Source organism: Cloeon dipterum, chromosome X (genome assembly GCF_949628265.1).
Source record: "Cloeon dipterum chromosome X, ieCloDipt1.1, whole genome shotgun sequence".
Taxonomy (NCBI): Eukaryota; Metazoa; Arthropoda; class Insecta; order Ephemeroptera; family Baetidae; genus Cloeon; species Cloeon dipterum.
In genome coordinates, this window is record NC_088790.1 from 28,181,059 (window position 1) to 28,200,194 (window position 19,136).

Below are 19,136 nucleotides of genomic sequence, written 5' to 3' on the forward strand. Positions count from 1 at the left end.
AAAACAGCAGAGTTTTCACCCGCCTACGCCGAAGACGTCGGGGGGCGCTCCACTCTGCTGAGAATTTAAATAAAAAAAGGGAAATTTAAAAGAAAAAACAGCAGAGTTTTCGCCCGCCTACGCCGAGGACGTCGGGGGGCATTGAACTCTGCTGAGGATTTAATAAGAAAGGGAAATTTAAAAGAAAAAACAGCAGAGTTTACACCCGCCTACGCCGAGGACGTCGGGGGGCATTGAACTCTGCTGAGGATTTAATAAAAAAGGGAAATTTAAAAGAAAAAACAGCAGAGTTTTCACCCGCCTACGCCGAAGACGTCGGGGGGCGCTCCACTCTGCTGAGAATTTAAATAAAAAAAGGGAAATTTAAAAGAAAAAACAGCAGAGTTTTCGCCCGCCTACGCCGAGGACGTCGGGGGGCATTGAACTCTGCTGAGAATTTAATAAAAAAGGGAAATTTAAAAGAAAAAACAGCAGAGTTTACACCCGCCTACGCCGAGGACGTCGGGGGGCATTGAACTCTGCTGAGGATTTAATAAAAAAGGGAAATTTTAAAGAAAAAACAGCAGAGTTTACACCTGCCTATGCCGAGGACGTCGGGGGGCATTGAACTCTGTTGAGGATTTAATAAAAATGGGAAATTTAAAAGAAAAAACAGCAGGGTTTACGCCCGCCTGCGTCAAGGACTCCGGGGGGCGTATAACCCTGCTGAAAAGAAAAAAAGGAATTCGACTCACCTGAAATTTGTGCGCGGTCCTCGATGGTCATCTGGTGGTCGCTGCAGTCGCCGGCCCCTCAGTCATCAAGCGCGGCTGCAGACCGGCACCGCGCACGTCCTCTTCCCGTCACTGCCAGTTAAAGACTAATGAGAGTGAGAGTAGGAGAAGCGAAGCAGCAGCCAGTCATCAAACGAGGGGAAGGAGTGGGGGCAATCGTCGCTTGGTCGCCCCCACTCCTTCCCCTCTTATGGTGACTCTTCGCTCCTCCCACTGCCAGAGCCAACGCCAGTTGCCGACCACGCATGCGCACTATTAATTTCTCGTGGCTTCAGTGCTTTTCTGAAAAGAACATTTTTTATTGAAATTCAGGAACCATGATGGATTACATTAAGTTAAATGTTTTGAAACAAATTTATTTGTATGATTTTAATATAAATTTGCAAATATTTGTCATTCAATTCCGTTATTTTATTTTCGTTTGGCAACTGTGATTTTTATCATTCCAAAATTCACCTGGCTTATTTTTTGGTGATTTTTTGCTGGGTGATTGCAATAAAAATGAAACAAGTGAAGGTTGGTTCAAGCATCGAAATATTTTAGTACACATTGCAGATACAAAAGGTATAAAAATAACTGTAAAAAACATTATAAGTAAGCAGGCGCATGCAGCTCATCAAGTCTTGTCGTGCAGGCTACAGAAGAGCGAGCAGAGATCCGTATCACAGTCTCGAGATTAAAAATGTCCGGTGGCGCGTCCTTCCTGCGGTTACCTTTGCGTACACATTGTTGAACAACAATAAATTACGTATAAAAAATGCCGTAAAAATAATTAGTCTCAAAATTTATAGAAAACAGCGTGCGAATCCGCAGCCGGGAATAAATAATATGAATTACAGTAGTATAAAAATATATAATATAAGCCGTCCTAAACGTATACACATTAATCAATAGAACTAGATGTTGCTGACTAGTCTGTTGCGAAACCGCAACTCATCGGCCGGCCGAAGAGATGAATTTTATTTTTACAAATTTGCGCGGGAAAATGTCCCGTCGAGATAAAGATACCGTACAGTTGAGCTTAAGTTTTTAAAATAATATATTATCAGAAAATTTTCAGTAACAAGTAGACCTGTTCCAGTGCGAGAGAGGGGGCAGGTGTGTGATTTCACACCGGGGACGCAGATATGGCGTCTGGTAGAGTTCAGCGGGAAGTTTCAAACGTAATATGAAATTGGTTTGGAAAATTTAACATGAAAATACCGTCAGCACAATGAATATTTTTGGTGTTATTTCCTTGCTAAGAGCTGATTAGTCCGGTAATTGGTGAATCGACCGTTAGATGGCATATCAGGCCAATGGAAATGTAACAAAATACGCGGGAAATGAAATTATTAGGTCGGCACGCCTCTTTTTTGACGCTTCTGATTGGCCGCTGGACTGTATCCTGATAGGCCTCCATTATTTGGACGCCATATTGACTTCTGACCGGTGGGAACTAACACAGATCGCAACCCGGACCCCGGTGGGAATTACGACTGCGCAGAACGTTTTAATTTGGGTCACGCGTGCGCAGTAATGAGTTTCAGCCTCTCTGAGATATGAAGAAGCGATCAGATCATACTGCGCATGCTTACGATGCGCACAAATTTACTGCGCAGCTTCAAAATGCGGGAATATTCAAACAACTATACATTTCGACGCCATATTGACTTCTGACCGGCAACAACCCGGACCCCGGTGTGATTTCACAAATTTAACGATTTATATTTATTGATGAATTATTCTCTACAGTATCAGTGCTCATCCGGTGGGCAGGCGTCGCAAAAATTATGGTCCTAATTCAGTTTCGCGCATGACAATCGTGGTTGGCCGCCGCTAGCAGCGGCCATCTTACTCGCGGTTCACCGAGTCGATCCAGTCGATGAAGTGAGACACCTTGGTGTAGACGCCGGGACGGTTCTTCTTGCCGCATCCGTCGCCCCACGAGACGACGCCCATGAGCACGTGGCGTCCGGAGGACTCGCAGGCGAGGGGGCCGCCCGAGTCGCCGCCGCAGGCGTCGATGCCGCCCTCGAGCGAGCCCGCGCACAGCATGCTGTCCAGGATGGCCTGTCTGCGGCCGCCGTACACCTCCGGACGGCGGCACTGCTCCAGCGGCACCACCGGCACCGACGCGGCCCGCAGCACCACCGACAGACTGTCCTTGTCGTCCGAGTCCTGCGCGCCCCACCCCGTCACCGTGCACCACGTGTCGCGCTGCACGTCCTCGAAACTCTCCGGAAGGCAGATGGCGCGCACGTGCGTGTCGAACTGGATGGCCCGGCCGCGGCTCGAGGCCAGGTGTCCGTAGGAGGCCACCGCCGCGTCCTTCACGCGGATCACCGCGATGTCGTTGCTGTACGGGCCGGCTGTAAACAAAATTCGCACTCTCTCAAGTACAAACTCAGAAAGTCATAAAAGGAATAAATATTTTGGATGAAAACGATTTTTGAAGAGGCCCAAAATGTCCAAATCTCGCTAGTTAATTATTTTAGTTCCAATTTCCAATCAGAAGCGATTAAAAAATAAATTTTTTACTACGTTAACTGTTATTCAAACTAGAATTATTTATATTTGTAACGTGATCGATGCGCTAAATAAGACCTAACTCTCGTTTACAAATTAAAAAAAACTTGGTTAATTTTCTTTTTCAAATAGTTTCAGCTTCGACCTTATTTCATAACACACAATGAACAATATTAAAAAATATCTAAATAAAATTAATAAAATCAAAATGTTAATTTAAATTATATTTTAGTGAATTAAATTGTTTGTGACGCCAAAAATGTTGTTAAACAGATGGCACCAATATAATTAGGACAATTTCAAGGCACTTTCGCCGTGATTCTTTTAAGTCTCAATCCTGATACTGTGTATTTCGCAATCACGCTCTACAACCAACTTTCTGTCATGTGAAATTTGCATTCGAGCGCGATCCTGTGTTTTTGTCTACCAATCATTTACGTATGTACAACCCACCCTTCCGCTGAAATATCCAGCCTACATGTGAATCCACTTGGGGAATCTTAGTTGCTTCTGTCTCTCTACTCATTTTGCCAAAATTATTATTTTAACCACGGTTTGACACTGCACAAAAATGCACCACTATATTTCTGCATTTTTCCGAATTTAACCCCAAAAAAGCAGGGTTCGCCAAAAATCCCACAGCATTGCAAAAAAATGTTTTTTGTGGTTTTTTTCTTCAACTTTTCACATTTTTCCCGAAACAAGTGTATTCGTAATATTGAAGATAAAAATTTCCCATTATGGATGACCAAAAATAGGGATTTAATAAAGAAATCAGCATTTAAGCTATTGGTTTCACCAGAAGACCAATAATTTCAACTCTCGCAGTAATTTTCCAAATTAAAATTTGTGTGCAATATATGACTTTTTTGGGTTAAATTAAAAAAAATGCGGAAAACTCAAATATGGTAGGTTTTTCCAGCTGTTTTTTCCGCCAAAAACCAGAGGTGCATTTTTGCGCATTGCAAAATTGGCAAACCCTGCAAAAAGGTCAAATTTTTTGCCAAACAATTAAGAAGTTTTGGAAAATTACGAAGGTTTTGAATATTTTTGGGTTTTTGTTTAAACTAATAGTTTTTATACGGATTTTTTAAAAATCCCTCATTTTTATCTTCAATAAAAATGTGCAAAATTGCATTAAAACAGCTCAAAACAGTTTTTTGCAATAGCAGAGGGTTTTTTCCAGAACATGTAGGTTTTTTTATTTGCGCAAACCAAAAATTAGTAAAAAATGAGTTAAATTGCTGTAGAAACGTAAAATTTTAAATAATAAATCTTGGCTGACGTTCCTACGGCAATTGGCTAAACTATTTTTTATTTTAAGCAAATAAAAATATTTCTTTTTTGGCAGAGAATGCACAGTTGCAGGATTAAATCTAAAATAACGGCGAAAGTGTCTTAAAAATTAAAATAATCGCAAGCGCCATCTATCAAACATTAAGAGCCATTTGCAACTGGTGAATTATTGCTCCAAAATATTTAAATTAATTCCAGGGAAAGAGACACGTGAACTTCATAGTTTCAACCATCCATATGTGAATTCTAACGTTTCCTAGAGCTATTTTTAATAAAAAGTTGGTTTTTGAGAGCGATATAATCATGTATTATTCAGACGATATTGGATTTCCTGAGGTGTTGGTTTTTTAAACCAGGTATTAATTATTTCTTATTGCGGTGTCTATATAAATTTTAGTATTTTATCAAATTAAATTCCTAAAAGTCTCCTGTTTCTATCAACATCTGATCTAATAATTAGGTTTAAAAACAATTCGCTCACAGAAAATTATCGCCAGAAGTTTTTCTCAATTTATAACTGCAGGAATAAAAATATAATTTATACACCTTTTGAGGAGTAGCAGATTTTTTCCTTTTTTCTTTCAATTATTTCCCTGGAATTCTTTCATACTATGCATTTCTCTAGCTTGCAACGGCATTAAATCTTAGACAGCATCCAAACTAATCACATATTTAGTTCCTTTCGAAATATATTAAGAATTAGGGAAAGGGTGCATACACTTCCTGAAGTCAGGGTGGATGACGACGGAGCTGGCCTTGAAGGTCTGCTCGTAGGCGTCGGGCTGGTTGCGTCTGTACTGGCCGATGGCGATGCGCAGCAGGCGCGGCTTGACGTCCTCGTCGGCGACGCAGTGCGCCGCGGTGAGCACGAGCAGCGAGCCGATCACCGCTCCGCCGCACTGGTGTTCGTACCGCGACTTTTTAGGTCGCCAGACGAGCAGCTCCACCTGCAGAGCCCATTCAGTCAGTTAGTCAGGGTTACCAAGCTCAAATCAAACGGGAAATTCTCAATTAAGAATATTTTTTACTGATTTAAAATTGGGAGAAAGTGGATTGATTGTGATTTTTTTATTTTAAAATAAGATAAATCTTGAAAAAGGCTATTTTTTCATGTGCTTCCGACCAAAAGTGCCCCTAAATCTAATTTTTCGAATTTTACCGGTTACGCCTTATTTTTTTAGCAAATTAAATTAATTGCTTCCGGGTGAGAAAAATTATGAAAATTTAATAGCTGAGAATATAAAAAATGGTGCTTTTGAGTCTCGAAAGAAATTTTTATTTTTTTTTAAAAAATTGCAGATTTTTGAAATGGGTCTGTGTTTGACCTGATTTAAATTCACCAGTTGATAGTAGCGTCAAAAACTGACTGAATTCAGAAAGCTGAATAAATTTCCAGTTTTTTCCTATTGAGTAAATGTTTATCAAATTTACTATTTTCGCCCAAAATTCGTCTGGAATTTCGAACTGGCCGTTAGAGAACCTTTAAAAATTTATTTTTAAAACTTTAAATGGCCAAAATTAATTTAATTTATTCGAGAATCATCTCAGAGAAATTAGTTTTTCATTTTAATAACTTTCAGAGGTGGCTATTTTGGAAAGAATGAAGAGCAAAATTTAAATTTTGATTTTTTTTAAAGAAGCTATCATTATTTTTAAGCGTAAATCTTTCCCGAAACAAAAAAAAAACACTGTTTTTCTTGCTCAGATTTTTTGTTTTAAACCTGTCTAGCGCATGGTCTTATTTTTACTTTCGATTTAAATTTTTTTTCTAATTTTTCGGCTGCTGGCAATCCTAGCCACGGTCTTGGCAGACATCGCGGCGACTGCTGACTCGTTAGCCCCGATTGCGTGACGCATCGAATGGACCACTTAACGCGCGTGTTTGTTGTTTGCCTCTCAACAATCTCTCTTTCCGACGAGAGACACTTTTGTTTCGCAACTTCACCGTTTTCTGTCAGAAAACATAAATAATATAAAAGTTTACAACAACACGTGTGCAAAACTGCGCCTTACTCGGTCTGAGAAATAAAGAAAACGTGCGTGTTTTGTCGTGACAACCGTAACAACGTGGTAAGAATGTGGAAAAACACCGATTCACCGTTGCCCAATTACAAAATTTATGAAATCGGTTTTATTTTTCGCATTAATTAGTAATTTACGAGCGAAAACCAGTTCCTTGTTGAGTCAGGCATCAGGCGTGATGACGATTCTTTCTAAAACGAGCCTTTCTTATTGTTGTATAGGGCTAACGTGAGTAAGCAAATCTAGCGGACGCAAATTAATTATGCGTCCGTAATTTATTTCGAAAATAAATACATTAATCAGTTTGTTGCGTTGAATTCCGCTGCTCGTTTGCTAACCACGCAATAAAACGCGCAAGCAGCGAGCAAAGCAAACACGTCTTGCCAGGAGAGATTTGTACGTGGAAATTCATTCTCTTGGGGCTCGCGTTCTGTTCGTCTAAATGAAATCACGTTCTGGCGAAACAGCTACAAAAAAAACACACATGTTCAACCGCACGAGGTTTCAATTAGACACTTGAGTTAAATATCAATATTCGCAGGAATTAAAATTTTAAAAATTGAAAAAGGACGGTGTACATCATGTATCATATTTTCACACATTATTTGCATCGTTTGCACAGCAAAAATATATTTTTAATGTTATATCAACAAATTAAATTACTTTAATCTGCGCTTATGACTGTGAATTTTTGCAATAAATTTAACAAATTCAATTCTCATCTTAATTTTAACAGAAATGATTAAAAAGAGAAAAGCAGAAATTATAAATTTCAATAAATATGGTTTAGTATTAAAATCTTGTCACAATATAACTGAACTAAAATGCAAAACACATAACAAAGAAATTTTCAGCTTTGGCCCCTCCTTTCTATAGTTTATTTCATCATTTACAGAGCCAAATAATTAATAATTTAAAACCGTCTTTAATCGAAAAGGAGGATTTCAATTTATTTTCAACAGTTTTGACTGCTAGTCGAGGCTAAATAAATCATTCTCTCAGAGATGAAAATAGCAATAAATAGAGAGGATTTTGAGCTCAATCATGACTTTCATAAATTAAGAATGTTTCAAATTTTAAGCTCTTCCAAAAAAATAACAATTTTATGAAGAGAGTGAAAATTTAATGAATTTCTAGAGTGAAAATTCTGATTGCTTGGAAAGGAAAACTACACTTTTAAAGTGAATCAGTTGGTTCAAAATATGTTGATTTGAAAATTTCACTTAACAAATTTGAGTTTATCAGAAAGCTGCAATTTTTAAGAGAAACAAAGCTTTAAGTACAGAAGTAGAAGCACATTTTTATACTTTAAATTTCTATTTAAATTAAATTAAAGGTTGATTACAGAAGTAATTTTTAGTTTTGATGGATTTTAAAAATATTAATAAATTCAAATTCAGTTTTAAAATCGTCTATAGCCAAAACGGGCGATAAATTTTTTTTAACAACAGTCAAAGTTAAATAATTGTTCTCGGAGATGAAAATAGCGAAACATAGACAGGATTTGAGCTAAATCGTGCCTTCCATTTTTTAAGGAAATTTTATGAAGAGCCAAAAAACTTTTATTTTAAAGGGAAAATATTTCCAGAGAGAAAATACTGATTGCCCAGAAAGGAAGGGTAGAATTTCAAAGTGCATTGTACAATTTTTACCGCGTTTTCGCAATAGAACTGATTAAATTTAAAAAAAGTTGATTTTAAAACGTCACCTTAAAAATTAGATTTTATAAAATTAATACCGTTTAGAAATTAGAGGGTTTATTTTCTTTGCAATTATTTTCTACTTGAATTCTATTAAAATTAAATTACAAGTTGATTATAAAAATATTTTATATCTAGTTTTGATGAAATTTAAAAATATTGACTATCTAAAATTTACTTTTAATTCAAAGCTACCCCAATCATACTGTTTTCATTCATTAAATTATTTTAAAAGATTAATATTTATTTGCCGATCCGATTCTGACAAACGATAGCACGTTAAGAAAACACATTTTATAAAATCTTGTTTATTTACACTTTAAATTTAATCAAAGTTATAAAAATCAGTGTAAACATTATGAGTTGATCAGGGAGAATTAATTAAAAAAATCTGCCGTGACTGACCTGCCAGGGGTAGGCGCCGTAGGGGGATGGGGCGCCGCCGACGATCTTGGCCAGCACGGGCGAGTGCGACGAGTTCCTGGGCGGCGAGAAGCTGACGCCCCTGGTGCCGCACGCGTGTCTCGGGGTGGCCTGCGGGGGCGGCGCCACCAGCGACGGGAACTTTTGGAAGCCCCCGCTGCGGGGCAGGCGGGCCCCCGACGCCAACAGCGCCGGCAGCAGCAGCACGAAAAGGGCCGTCCTGTCGGCGAAAGCAGAGAAAGAAAGAAAGAAATAATTATAATTAATAATTGCGTCAGCGCACGGATCTCGGCCGGTTATAATTGATGCCGCCGCGCCGACGGGATAGGTTGAGGCAGGTCGGCCCGCGGCCTTGGCCCTCGTGTCTCGCCGAGAAAGCAGCGATAGCACAACTAATCAATCACGCCTTTTCCGATCCACACTCAATTGTGAAATAATAATAAAAATAATGAAAGAGAAATTTAATTGTGTAAATTAAATCATCCTGTTTGAGGTTTAGTTTATTTTATTATTATGACCAGAATGGTAATGAAGTAAAAAAAACGTGAAAAGTGGTGCGTTTATTTTTTTCTATTTATAAAAAATATAAAAAAATAAAGAAAAATATAGTTAGTTGTGCCTTTTAATTTAAATTCTAAGATTGAAGGCAATGAGTATTTTTTCTTTTGCATCTAATTAATTTGTAGACAAGAAATGAGCACGAATGACACAATTTAAAAATTATAAATATGTACTTTATGATATTTAAAAAGGTCATAACGGCCTTCAATCGATTGAGGGGACAAGAAAGTACTATAATATAAAAACAAGAAAAAATATTCCTTATTGTGTATTATGGGATTTATTTGATTTAAATTTATTATTATTACAAATTAGAACAGATCAAATAAAAATTTTCTTTAAAATTTTTTCCGAGTTTGATAGCAAGAAAAATTTGTTTGAAATCTTTTTTAAAACGCGAAAATAATGAATAAAATTTATTACTTAATTTTCTTTTTAGTTATAATTATTGTAATTAATATAAAAACAATTTTTTATTTTATTATTTTGTAAAAAAATCCTTTTTAAACAATTCAAGTAGCTAAAAAATTAAAAAAAACAATAAATTAAGAAATAAATAGTTTAGGATTTTCACTTTACTCAATGGAAATATACATTATTATTAACTTCAAATCATCGGATGAATAAATTAATACAATCAGTGGAAATTAAAATATTAATTCTTGTCGCGCGTCTACAAGGAAACGTCCACTGAATTAAAAAAAGTGTCACGAAAGTTATGTCAAAGTCAATTGAGCAACATCAATTGAAGTAGGATTGTCGCATGTGTGAGTGTGAGTGCAGACAATAGGCAGTTTAATTTCTGGAGCATTGTGCCAAGGTGATAGATTATTCGATCATTTCTCGTCGCGGTGAAATTGACCTGACTTTGACACATTTCGATTGCCAAAAATTTGAAACGCACACGTAACGTGTTATAAAATACTCAGACGATGAGTTCGCAATAATTAAAACACGCGCCCAAAAGGATTTATTTAATTACCAAGTAAATTTCGGATTTTAAATTTATTTGCAATCATTTTTACCGTTTAATTTTACGGTGGATCGGACACTACAATAGGCAATTGAATGTCTTTGTTGCATTTTTACTCGCGGATTTTTTTTCTCTTCGTTTCCAGACAGACACAATGTGCAATTATGGGTGCAGAAGAGAAATTTTCCCTGTGTGCTATCGATCAACAATGGCCACGAGAAAAATGAATATGAAACCGCTTAAAATGCAAGTCGCTTGCAGATATAAAAAGTTTTCTTCCGCTCATTCAGCATCAAATGCCAATTAATTGCAAAAAGGCGTGCCACCAAACCAATAATAATTGGAAATAATGTCACCGCGCGCGCGAGGCGCCGAGCACGCGCGGAGAAAGCTTTTCGTATTATGGAATATACATATGTATACGATAGCGGAAAAGCCGATTCGCGTGCAAAAATTAAATTACATACCTGATCATTTTTTTGTGTGTTTGTTTTGTTTTGGTTCGAGTGTTGATTCAAGTTTCTGAAACAAATTAAATTGTGTGTTTGGTTAATTTAATTTACACGCGCAGGAGTGGAAAGTGGTTTGAGATCTATTTTGAATTAAACATCATTTGCACATCACTTTCAAATTTCATAGAAGCCGTCAGACGAGAATGTCTTGCTTTTACTTTCAGTTTCGAAGGAATAGAATTAGTTTTCTAGTGCGGAAAACGGTGGAAATTAATATTGGTTCATTTATTCCTAAAACATTAACAGATAAAAAATAAAATTTCGGATAGTTAAATTAAATTTTTAGAACAGTTAAAAACTGAAGGGTTTAATTTTTAAAAGCGATTAAATTTGGAGCTATTAATGAATTTTATTTACGAGGCAAAATTTATATTAGATATAATTGTCGACGCAACCAGCAACAACGATTATAATTTTTTGTTTAGAAATTTTAATTCTGCTCTCTAAATATTATTATTAATTAAAAAATATCTACCAACCCCATTTTAAAATTTGTAAAATTAGTCATAAAATGAATTAATTTATTTTATACAAAATAAAAAAAATCTGCAAATTATGCAACAATTTGTTCAGCAGAAGCTCATTATCAGTAAGCAATGCGTGTGCGGTGCGTCGTATTGCGCCAATAATGAAAAGTGAAATTGGAAATACCTTTTGCTGGGTGTCGGCGTCGGTTCGATGGTTGTTGGGTCTTGCTGGCTTCTTGCTTCTTGGTGTGCGTTGTTGGCCGAGCGGCGCGCGCGATTGTGTTGGACTTGAGTGTGTGACGGAGAGTGCGGAGAAAAGGTAACGAGCAAGCGGCAACGGCACGACTCGATCTGGTCGCGCGTGGTTATTGTAAATCACCTTTATACATTCGCGCCGGTCGCGTATTTGTAAACAAACGCGGTTGCATCATCCCTCCTCTCTGCCGCGCGCTTGTGCTCGCGTCGTTCTCGGCACCCGCATGACCTAAAACGCTGATAAAAGCTTCGAATCTAGGACGGATCCAGCCGCTCGAATTCGATCTCTCGCCACTTCGCCTCCAATCACGGCCACGCCGTCCCCGACCACCCTAATTTCGCACTTGGAAACTTTTATTCAGCACTAAGTTATTTTTTTTTTAAATCGTAGACACCAAAATTGGAAATCGGTTTTTTATAATTATTGTGAAATAATTTAAAATTTAATTAAATTGCTTTTATTTATTTATCGTTTTAATTATATGTAATTTTGAGGTGAATCTTTTGTTTGTTTTAATTTCTAACTAATTGTAAGCAAGACTTGTAGGAAGAATCAATAAATAGATAAAAATATTATTCTATTTCGGAGACAAGCATCAACTTTCGAAGCAAAGGAAATTAAAAAACCAGAAAAAATAATTAAAATGTTTTAATATTTTATTAAAAATTGAAAAAATTCTAGGTTTGTTACGACAGTGACATGATAAACAGTAACAATTGATTCCGTCCGCGGAAAATTCCACTCTATTCAGCAACAATTTGAATGGTTTAATAAATTCTAAAAACAAAAATTTTTAAATTAAAATAATAATTCTAATTTTGAAATCGTCATTTAAATGTAAATTTGCCTAATTAACATATTGGAATTTGATCAATATATTGAATTAAATTTAAAAATATAATTGGATTGTTTCAAAATCCACAAAGAGCGCTTTTATCACACATATTTTTCACATTTTTTACCTTTAAAAAAATAAAATCACAGCTCAAGCTCTACTTTAAAACTAATTAATCTAATTTTAATAGGAATCATTTAACAATACTGTTGTATTATTTATTTTAAAACCAAAGGAAAATCATCTTCGGACAATTTTTGACCCACACTTTTAAACATAAAATTTTTTTATTCAGCTAAAAATATTCATTGCCCTATAAAATAAAAATATATTGTTAAAACTGTTTAAATAATTAATTTTCCACCTCCTGTCATTAATACATTTTCTGACAATTTTCAAGTGCGTATTAAGTTTTGAAAATCATGGTGGTTTTAGTATTGTTTTTATTCGTTAAATGTCAATGAATTGGAAATAAATAAAGTTTAATGGACAGGCTAATCGCCATGCAGGAGCCTGAAGTGCGAATTTGCTAAATGTGTGCGTGACAGGTGGCAATCGTCACGTTACGCCGAATTACGAATGAGCCGTTTCCCGCCAAATCTGTAATCAGCACGTGCCTCGCGCCTCGCTCGAGCCGCCCACGATGGAAAGTTTTGATTTGGTGAAATATGCGCCGAAATTTACGTTATTCAAGACTGATTTTTATTTTGAATGCTTTGACAGAAAAATTCGCTGAAATATTTTATGGGTTTATTTTATTATTTTCAATGCAGAGAATGAGATATTATTAAATATTAAATGAAATACTACAAATTCAAAACGAGCAGGAAAAATGAAATTCAGTATTCTTGATTTTTCACTTATTTTAAATTTAAAAAACCCAGTGGGGTCCAGATGTGCGATAAAATTGGTCCCCACTGCGCAGATCCAAGATGGCGTCTGAGTGTGGGAAGCAAAAAGCTCTCTTTGGATTGCTGTACGAGTGTCAAGAGTTTGTTTTTACGATCCAAAAGACAAAATTAGTACAACTAATGAAAATTATGTCACAGTATATTGACTCGCACTGTCACGTGACCGTTTTTTCGCGCCACACTCCACCAGACGCCATATCTGCGCGTCGCATGAATCTGGCCCCCGCTGAAAAAAAACGGCTTTATTGAAATCTGACACTAAAAGACATTCTTTAAGTTAAATTTTCTTCTCTTATCATTTTTCATTAAAAAACCAGACTTCGAAGAACGTTAATAGATTATTAAATTTTTAATTTGTTTTGATTTTGTTAAATTTAAAAATATTGGAACGTGCAAACGAATGGTTTTAGTAGTTTAAATATTAAATCTAAAATGAAACAAACAAAAATTGGCAATGATATATTCCATTTTATTCTGACGTCAAGCCAATATTAATAGTAACATTATACAATTATTATCAGAGAGTCTACACAATAATCGAGTTGGTCGATTCATTTCTCAAGTTCAGTGTGGAAGCGGCGCCGGCAGCTCTCAGCATATTTGAATTTTCGTTTTAAAACAAATTGGATCATAATTTGACACGAACAAGTTTCGTTTCGCTCAGCCGTCGGATTGGGGACTAGGGTCTGATGAACGAATTCAGTCTCGGTCGGCATCACAGTCGAGGGGGCCGGAGGTGCGTCACGCCAGTTCGGCCATCATGCGCCGGAAGTCGGCCAGCGTGTTGTAGTCAGGGTCGGCGTCGGCCTCGGCCGCCGACGGCCGCGCGAAGCTCGGGTTGTACCGGCTCAGCGACAGCGGACACGGCAGCAGCTCCGGCATCACCGAGTGATGCGTGATCAGCGCCATCATCGAACTGAACTCCTTTGTGAAACCCTGAAAACAGAAAAATTACACGAAAATTAGCAACAAATTAAGAATTCTCTACAATATTAGATGCGTTTTACTAAGAATGGATTACAAAAATCTAGTTAATGGTGCATTGGCGGGAAAATCAAATAATGGGCGTGACAAGTGGGTGTGGCTGGCAATATTATGATAACAGAGGGAATTATAATAAATGAAAGATAAATTTTAGTTGTTTAAATTTTGAAATAGGGCAGTTCTAGGAGGTTTAGCGCCATTTTTGACCTTTAGACAACTCACTATGCCCCCTTTTATTGCGGGAAGTACGAGAAATAATGCATGGAACATTTTAAATAAAATCCAGAATTGTTACGGTCGAAAGGAATATGCAAGAATTAAATTCTTGCGATTTCTATGTCATCGGAGCACGATTTTCAAATAATGGGCGTTAAAAGTGGGCGTGGCAGGTAAAATTCTGAGGAAATGATAATCGAAGATTGAGTTTAAGACGTTTTAACTTTTAAATAACGTAATTTTCGGAGGTTGGTAGCCTTTTCTTGTAAATATTAATCACTGTTACCCTCTTTTCCATGCTGGAAGTAAGAATAAACCGTTTACAATAGTTAAATTCTTGCGATTTGAAAGTGATTCGAGCAGAAATTTCAAACTATGGCCGTTAAAAGTGGGCGTGGCAGGTAAAATTCTGAAAATTCTAAGGGAATTCATGCCGAAGATTGAGTTTAAGACGTTTCAATTTTTAAATAAAGTATTTCTCAGAGATTGGCAGCCATTTTTTGGTCTAAACCAAACACTCTGACCCCCTTTCAATGCTCTAAGTAAGATAAAAACCGTTTAACATTTTTTTTTTAAATATTAAATTATAATAGAAATTTAGAAATAAAGAATTGTAACGATTTTCTCTATGTCTGCCTGCAGAAGGAAGCATTATTTATGAAAAAAAAAACGTTTGAATAAGTTTAAAATGCGTTTGGATCACCGATCCACGTGAACAATGAGGCTCAACTGAGCCAACTCCGGTAAGGGAAAGGGGGGCTTTGTGTGCCAGTTTTTTAAATCTTTAAACCACATTCAGTAGAATGAATTTCAATCTGAACACCCCAGTAAACTAACTCAAATGAAGGGGATTTTTATATATAATGCTACTGAAGCAACTCCAGTAGGTGGAGGGGGGCCAAGAGTGTTGTGCAATTATCTCTAGGAATTCTTCGTTTTGTCTCGTTTGTAGCAATTATCCCAAATATGAGTTGCATCTTAAATTTCACGATTCAGAAAGAATTGTTATTATCTTCCATCCCCTTTGGCCTTGCTGCATCTTTGTTTTCCTCATCTTTATATTCCAATAATTTCTCTCTCGACGAGGAAAAAACACGCGATCACGACCACACGACTAAATGTCAATTGCTATTACGTCGGGAGCGAAAATATTTGTTGCCTTCTGCGCAACAATTTGCACGTGTCGCTCACGTTTTCTCCGTGTATACACATATTTTGCCTGTGAATGAAAGAATAATATAACTGTTCGCAATAAAGTGAAATAATAATAATAAAAAAATGTGTTCAAGGTGAAATCACACGCGTGAGCGCCGCCGCGATGACAATGTTTCTGATAAATCAAACGAATCGTGCAGAAGCGGCCGCGGCGGCATTATTGGTTTATTGTTGTTGTGCGCAGTTATACTTTGCACAACACGTACACTCTGTCAGCAGGCAAATAAAAATTTGTTTTCTGCGCCTGCCGTCCGGAACGGCGCAAAAATTCAACTGCGCCGCACTTTTATTTCTTTTCCCGCTTAAAATGTGCGCCGCCGCCTTTGCAGCCGCCGCAGCCGTTCATTCATTCGCACGCACTTTCATTTTCTACGTAAAATCACGGAGAGCCAGCAGACTGGCACAATTAAAATCGGGTAACGCGGCCGCGGCCTTTGTCTCGCCGCCTTCATTTCGAATAATTAATTTAAATCGAGCGTGTGTGTGTGTGTGTGTGTGTGTGTGTGCGTTACGTGTCGCGCGAGGCTGCCGCTCTGCTTGGGAAAGGCGCCGCGATGACACATATTTCACTCCCGTCCGTAGAAAGTGCATTTCCAATATTTATTATTATTCCTAAGATTTATTGGCGGCGATGAAAATTCCGTATTAGAAATCACTTGGCTGCACTTCGCTTCTTTCGATATTTTATTGATCATCTCTGAGATTTCCGGGAAGCTGCCATGATGATTTCTATATAATGATTTCACTCTCGTTTTTATTTCATGGCAAATGTGAATGCAATTTTTTTATTCTTAAAATATGGTTTCTTTCAAATCTTTGAATTTTTTGCCTGAATTTTTAATAATTATTGGATAAAATCACCTAACTGTCACTAGCTTTTTTGCTCCAGTAACAAAAATAAAATTAAAAACCAGTGCCATATAATAATAGCGCACAAAATCATGGCTTTGCACATTTTGAAAACGTTTGGCGTCCCAGGAAGATAGTAAAATTTGTTAAAAAAATTGTTAATTTTCTCTTTTTAAACTGATGTTGTGTTTTTTATGCTGTTTCGTGATTGGAAAATACATTAATTAATTAATAACGGAGATGAATTTACACTTAGAAATGATGAACTTTAATTTCCTCTTGTTATATCTCTCGGTCCAAAGCAATTTTTATGTATTGAAAAATATTTGAGTTTGTATTATTAAGTTAAACAAATTTGATCAAATAATTAGAAATACTAACATCTACTCTGTTAAAATTTAATTTGTAAAATATAATTATTTTTTTAATAATTAACATTTTGTTTGCAGATAATTCAAAATAATGTTTTAAAATAAACAATAAAATATTACAAATATTGTTAAGACATAATAAATTAGTGAACTCAGTTTAATTTGACAACTATAAATAGTGATAAATGGCAAAGTACCACCTTTTATATGTCAAAAATATTTATATTCGATTATTTTAATTAATAATTAATTATTTAATGATTTGAGCGAAAGAAAAACAACTTAATTGATTATACTGCGTTCATTAGGAAGATTTTAAAGAGTAAATTTACGGTTCATTTCGTAGACGTAAAAGTCATGTCAAAAGTTTGGAAAAGGGCTATTTTAGAGAGAGTTATTTGGTTTATTTATTTTTATTTAGCTGTGTGTGAGCTCCTTAAGGTCAGTAGACGAAGTTAAGATTATATTCTACGCAATGGCGGTTAGTTTTAGGAATTCCTCTTGATAACAACCAAAACTGAGCGAGCATTTTTCCAATATTTGAAAAATCCGTGATTTTATTTCTAGTTTAAAAGATGAATCTCTCAGTAATGAAAAGCAAAAACTACTCACTAAATTTTTCTCATAAATTCACAATAGTTGAATTTCAGAAAACTGTCATAAATTTTGTTCATTCCTTCAGGTTAGGACAATTTTGAGTATGGATTTCAATTTTTTTGGCAATACAAATTATTCTGCACAGGTTTTCTAGCAAATTAACCTCGCCACTTGTTGGTTTGTATATTCCCAGCATGCGTAAATGAATTATACGGGACCAAATTGTAAAAATATTAAAGTTTGACACAATTTAAATGTTTTTAGAAGATAATTTCCCGGAATAAATCAGTTGGGTAAGCCGCCAGCAGATGGTGCCACCGTATACTTTAGATTTTAAGGCACTTTCTCTGTGATTTCAGTCCCAATCCTGCCACTGTGCATTCATTACTTAAAATTTAATACTTTTGACGTGCTGGAAACCAAAATCAGTTAAGCCAATCGCCTTAAAATACTATTTTTTGAAGTTAAAAATATTTTCCGATTGTTTCTACAGCGAATGGCTGGACTGTTTTTGGTTTTCAGCACGTCCAAAGAAATAATTCTAAAAGCAGAATGCACAGTGACAAGATTGAGTCTGAAAACGCAGCGAAAATGCCTTAAAATTAAATTTATTACGAAAGTATACGGTGTTTCCATCTAACACTAGTGTATTGACGAACTAAGCAGTACATTTTGGAGTGTGTGTTTATTTTTAAGCAGCCCACCTTGATTCTGTATCCGCGGTTGGTGCGCAGGATGAGGTAGTGCGCGATGCCCGAGGGCTGGAAGTCCCTGGGCACGCGCAGCGAGAGGGCGTAGCAGCCGAACTTGGTGGTCGACTCGCGCACCATGAAGCTGCCGACCGGCTCCTGGGCCAGCACCTCGAGCGCGATTTCGCGCGGGATGCCCGCCTGGAACCACGGCGCCGCCAACAGCGCCCGCTCCTCCTCCTCCGCCTTTCCGCCGAGACTGTCCACGCGTTCCGGCGGCAGCGGCGGACACACGCCCCACACGCTCTCCTCGCCACTGAAAAATTTATTAAAAATGAAAATAGGGAAATCGGAGCTTGATTAAAATGGATCTTCTTGGCAGTGTTATGCTAAAATTAGATACAAACAAAAATATTCAAAAGGGGTCTCTATGCAATTTAATTTAATTTTACGACAAAATTTTAAATTCCAAGCAATCATAACATTTTCCCATTTGTATAGTAAGTCTCAACAATTAACCAGGGTTTGTAATTTTGCCGTGCGGATTTTCCTGAAGAAACTTTAAGAGAAAATTTGATATAAACTTACAATGAGCCTGCCAGCCATATTTAATTTTACAAGACTAAGGAGCTTAATTGATTAACTTTGTAATTTTTAAGAAACTTCTCAGTTATCTCCAGTAAAGATTTCTTTAAAAATTTAAGGTATTTTTTTCATTGAATCATTTGGACCTTTTTTAAATTCGATACTTGTTTCGATATTGCAAACTAAAAGTATTTAATTAGAAAAGTAAGACTAGATAGCGAAAAATTGCAATTTCCTCTTTGAATTTAATATGGATGACTATAATCTATATATTTATATAGTCATTGAAGCAATTAATGAGCGCAAACCATTTGAATCATGTTCAAAATTGTCTTAATCAGCGTACAATCAGCTAAAATAATTGCATTTTTTTAAAAATATAGAAAATGAATT

At 36.5% G+C, this 19,136-nt stretch overlaps 2 protein-coding genes across 2 annotated transcripts in view; both read right to left on the reverse strand.

Moving 5' to 3' along the window:
- Positions 1-1,290: 1,290 nt before the first annotated feature.
- On the reverse strand, positions 1,291-11,610 carry LOC135946734 (mast cell tryptase-like). The gene is made up of 5 exons (XM_065495087.1): positions 11,420-11,610; positions 10,724-10,778; positions 8,705-8,942; positions 5,296-5,524; positions 1,291-3,124 (listed from the first exon to the last, which is right to left on the reverse strand). The coding sequence occupies exons 2-5, from the start codon at positions 10,729-10,731 to the stop codon at positions 2,607-2,609; spliced, it is 993 nt and encodes a 330-aa protein (XP_065351159.1). The 5' UTR covers positions 10,732-10,778; positions 11,420-11,610; the 3' UTR covers positions 1,291-2,606.
- A 2,075-nt stretch (positions 11,611-13,685) lies between these two features.
- The window catches only part of LOC135946091 (ankyrin repeat and SAM domain-containing protein 1A-like), a 44,693-nt gene continuing 39,242 nt past the window's right edge, over positions 13,686-19,136 (reverse strand). The window contains exons 8-9 of the mRNA XM_065494138.1: positions 18,174-18,474; positions 13,686-14,173 (exon numbers count right to left, since the gene is read on the reverse strand). Coding sequence (XP_065350210.1) covers positions 13,979-14,173; positions 18,174-18,474 — 496 coding nt within the window. The 3' untranslated portion in view covers positions 13,686-13,978. The remainder of the gene's footprint in view (positions 14,174-18,173; positions 18,475-19,136) is intronic.

Bases quoted from the DNA above. Each gene is read 5' to 3' on its own strand.
- LOC135946734 (XM_065495087.1), bottom strand. The intron at 5,525-8,704 runs GTCAGTCACGGC...TGGGCTCTGCAG, and splicing joins ACGGCGCCTACCCCTGGCAG to GTGGAGCTGCTCGTCTGGCG. The intron at 3,125-5,295 runs GTATGCACCCTT...TTTTGTTTACAG, and splicing joins CCACCCTGACTTCAGGAAGT to CCGGCCCGTACAGCAACGAC.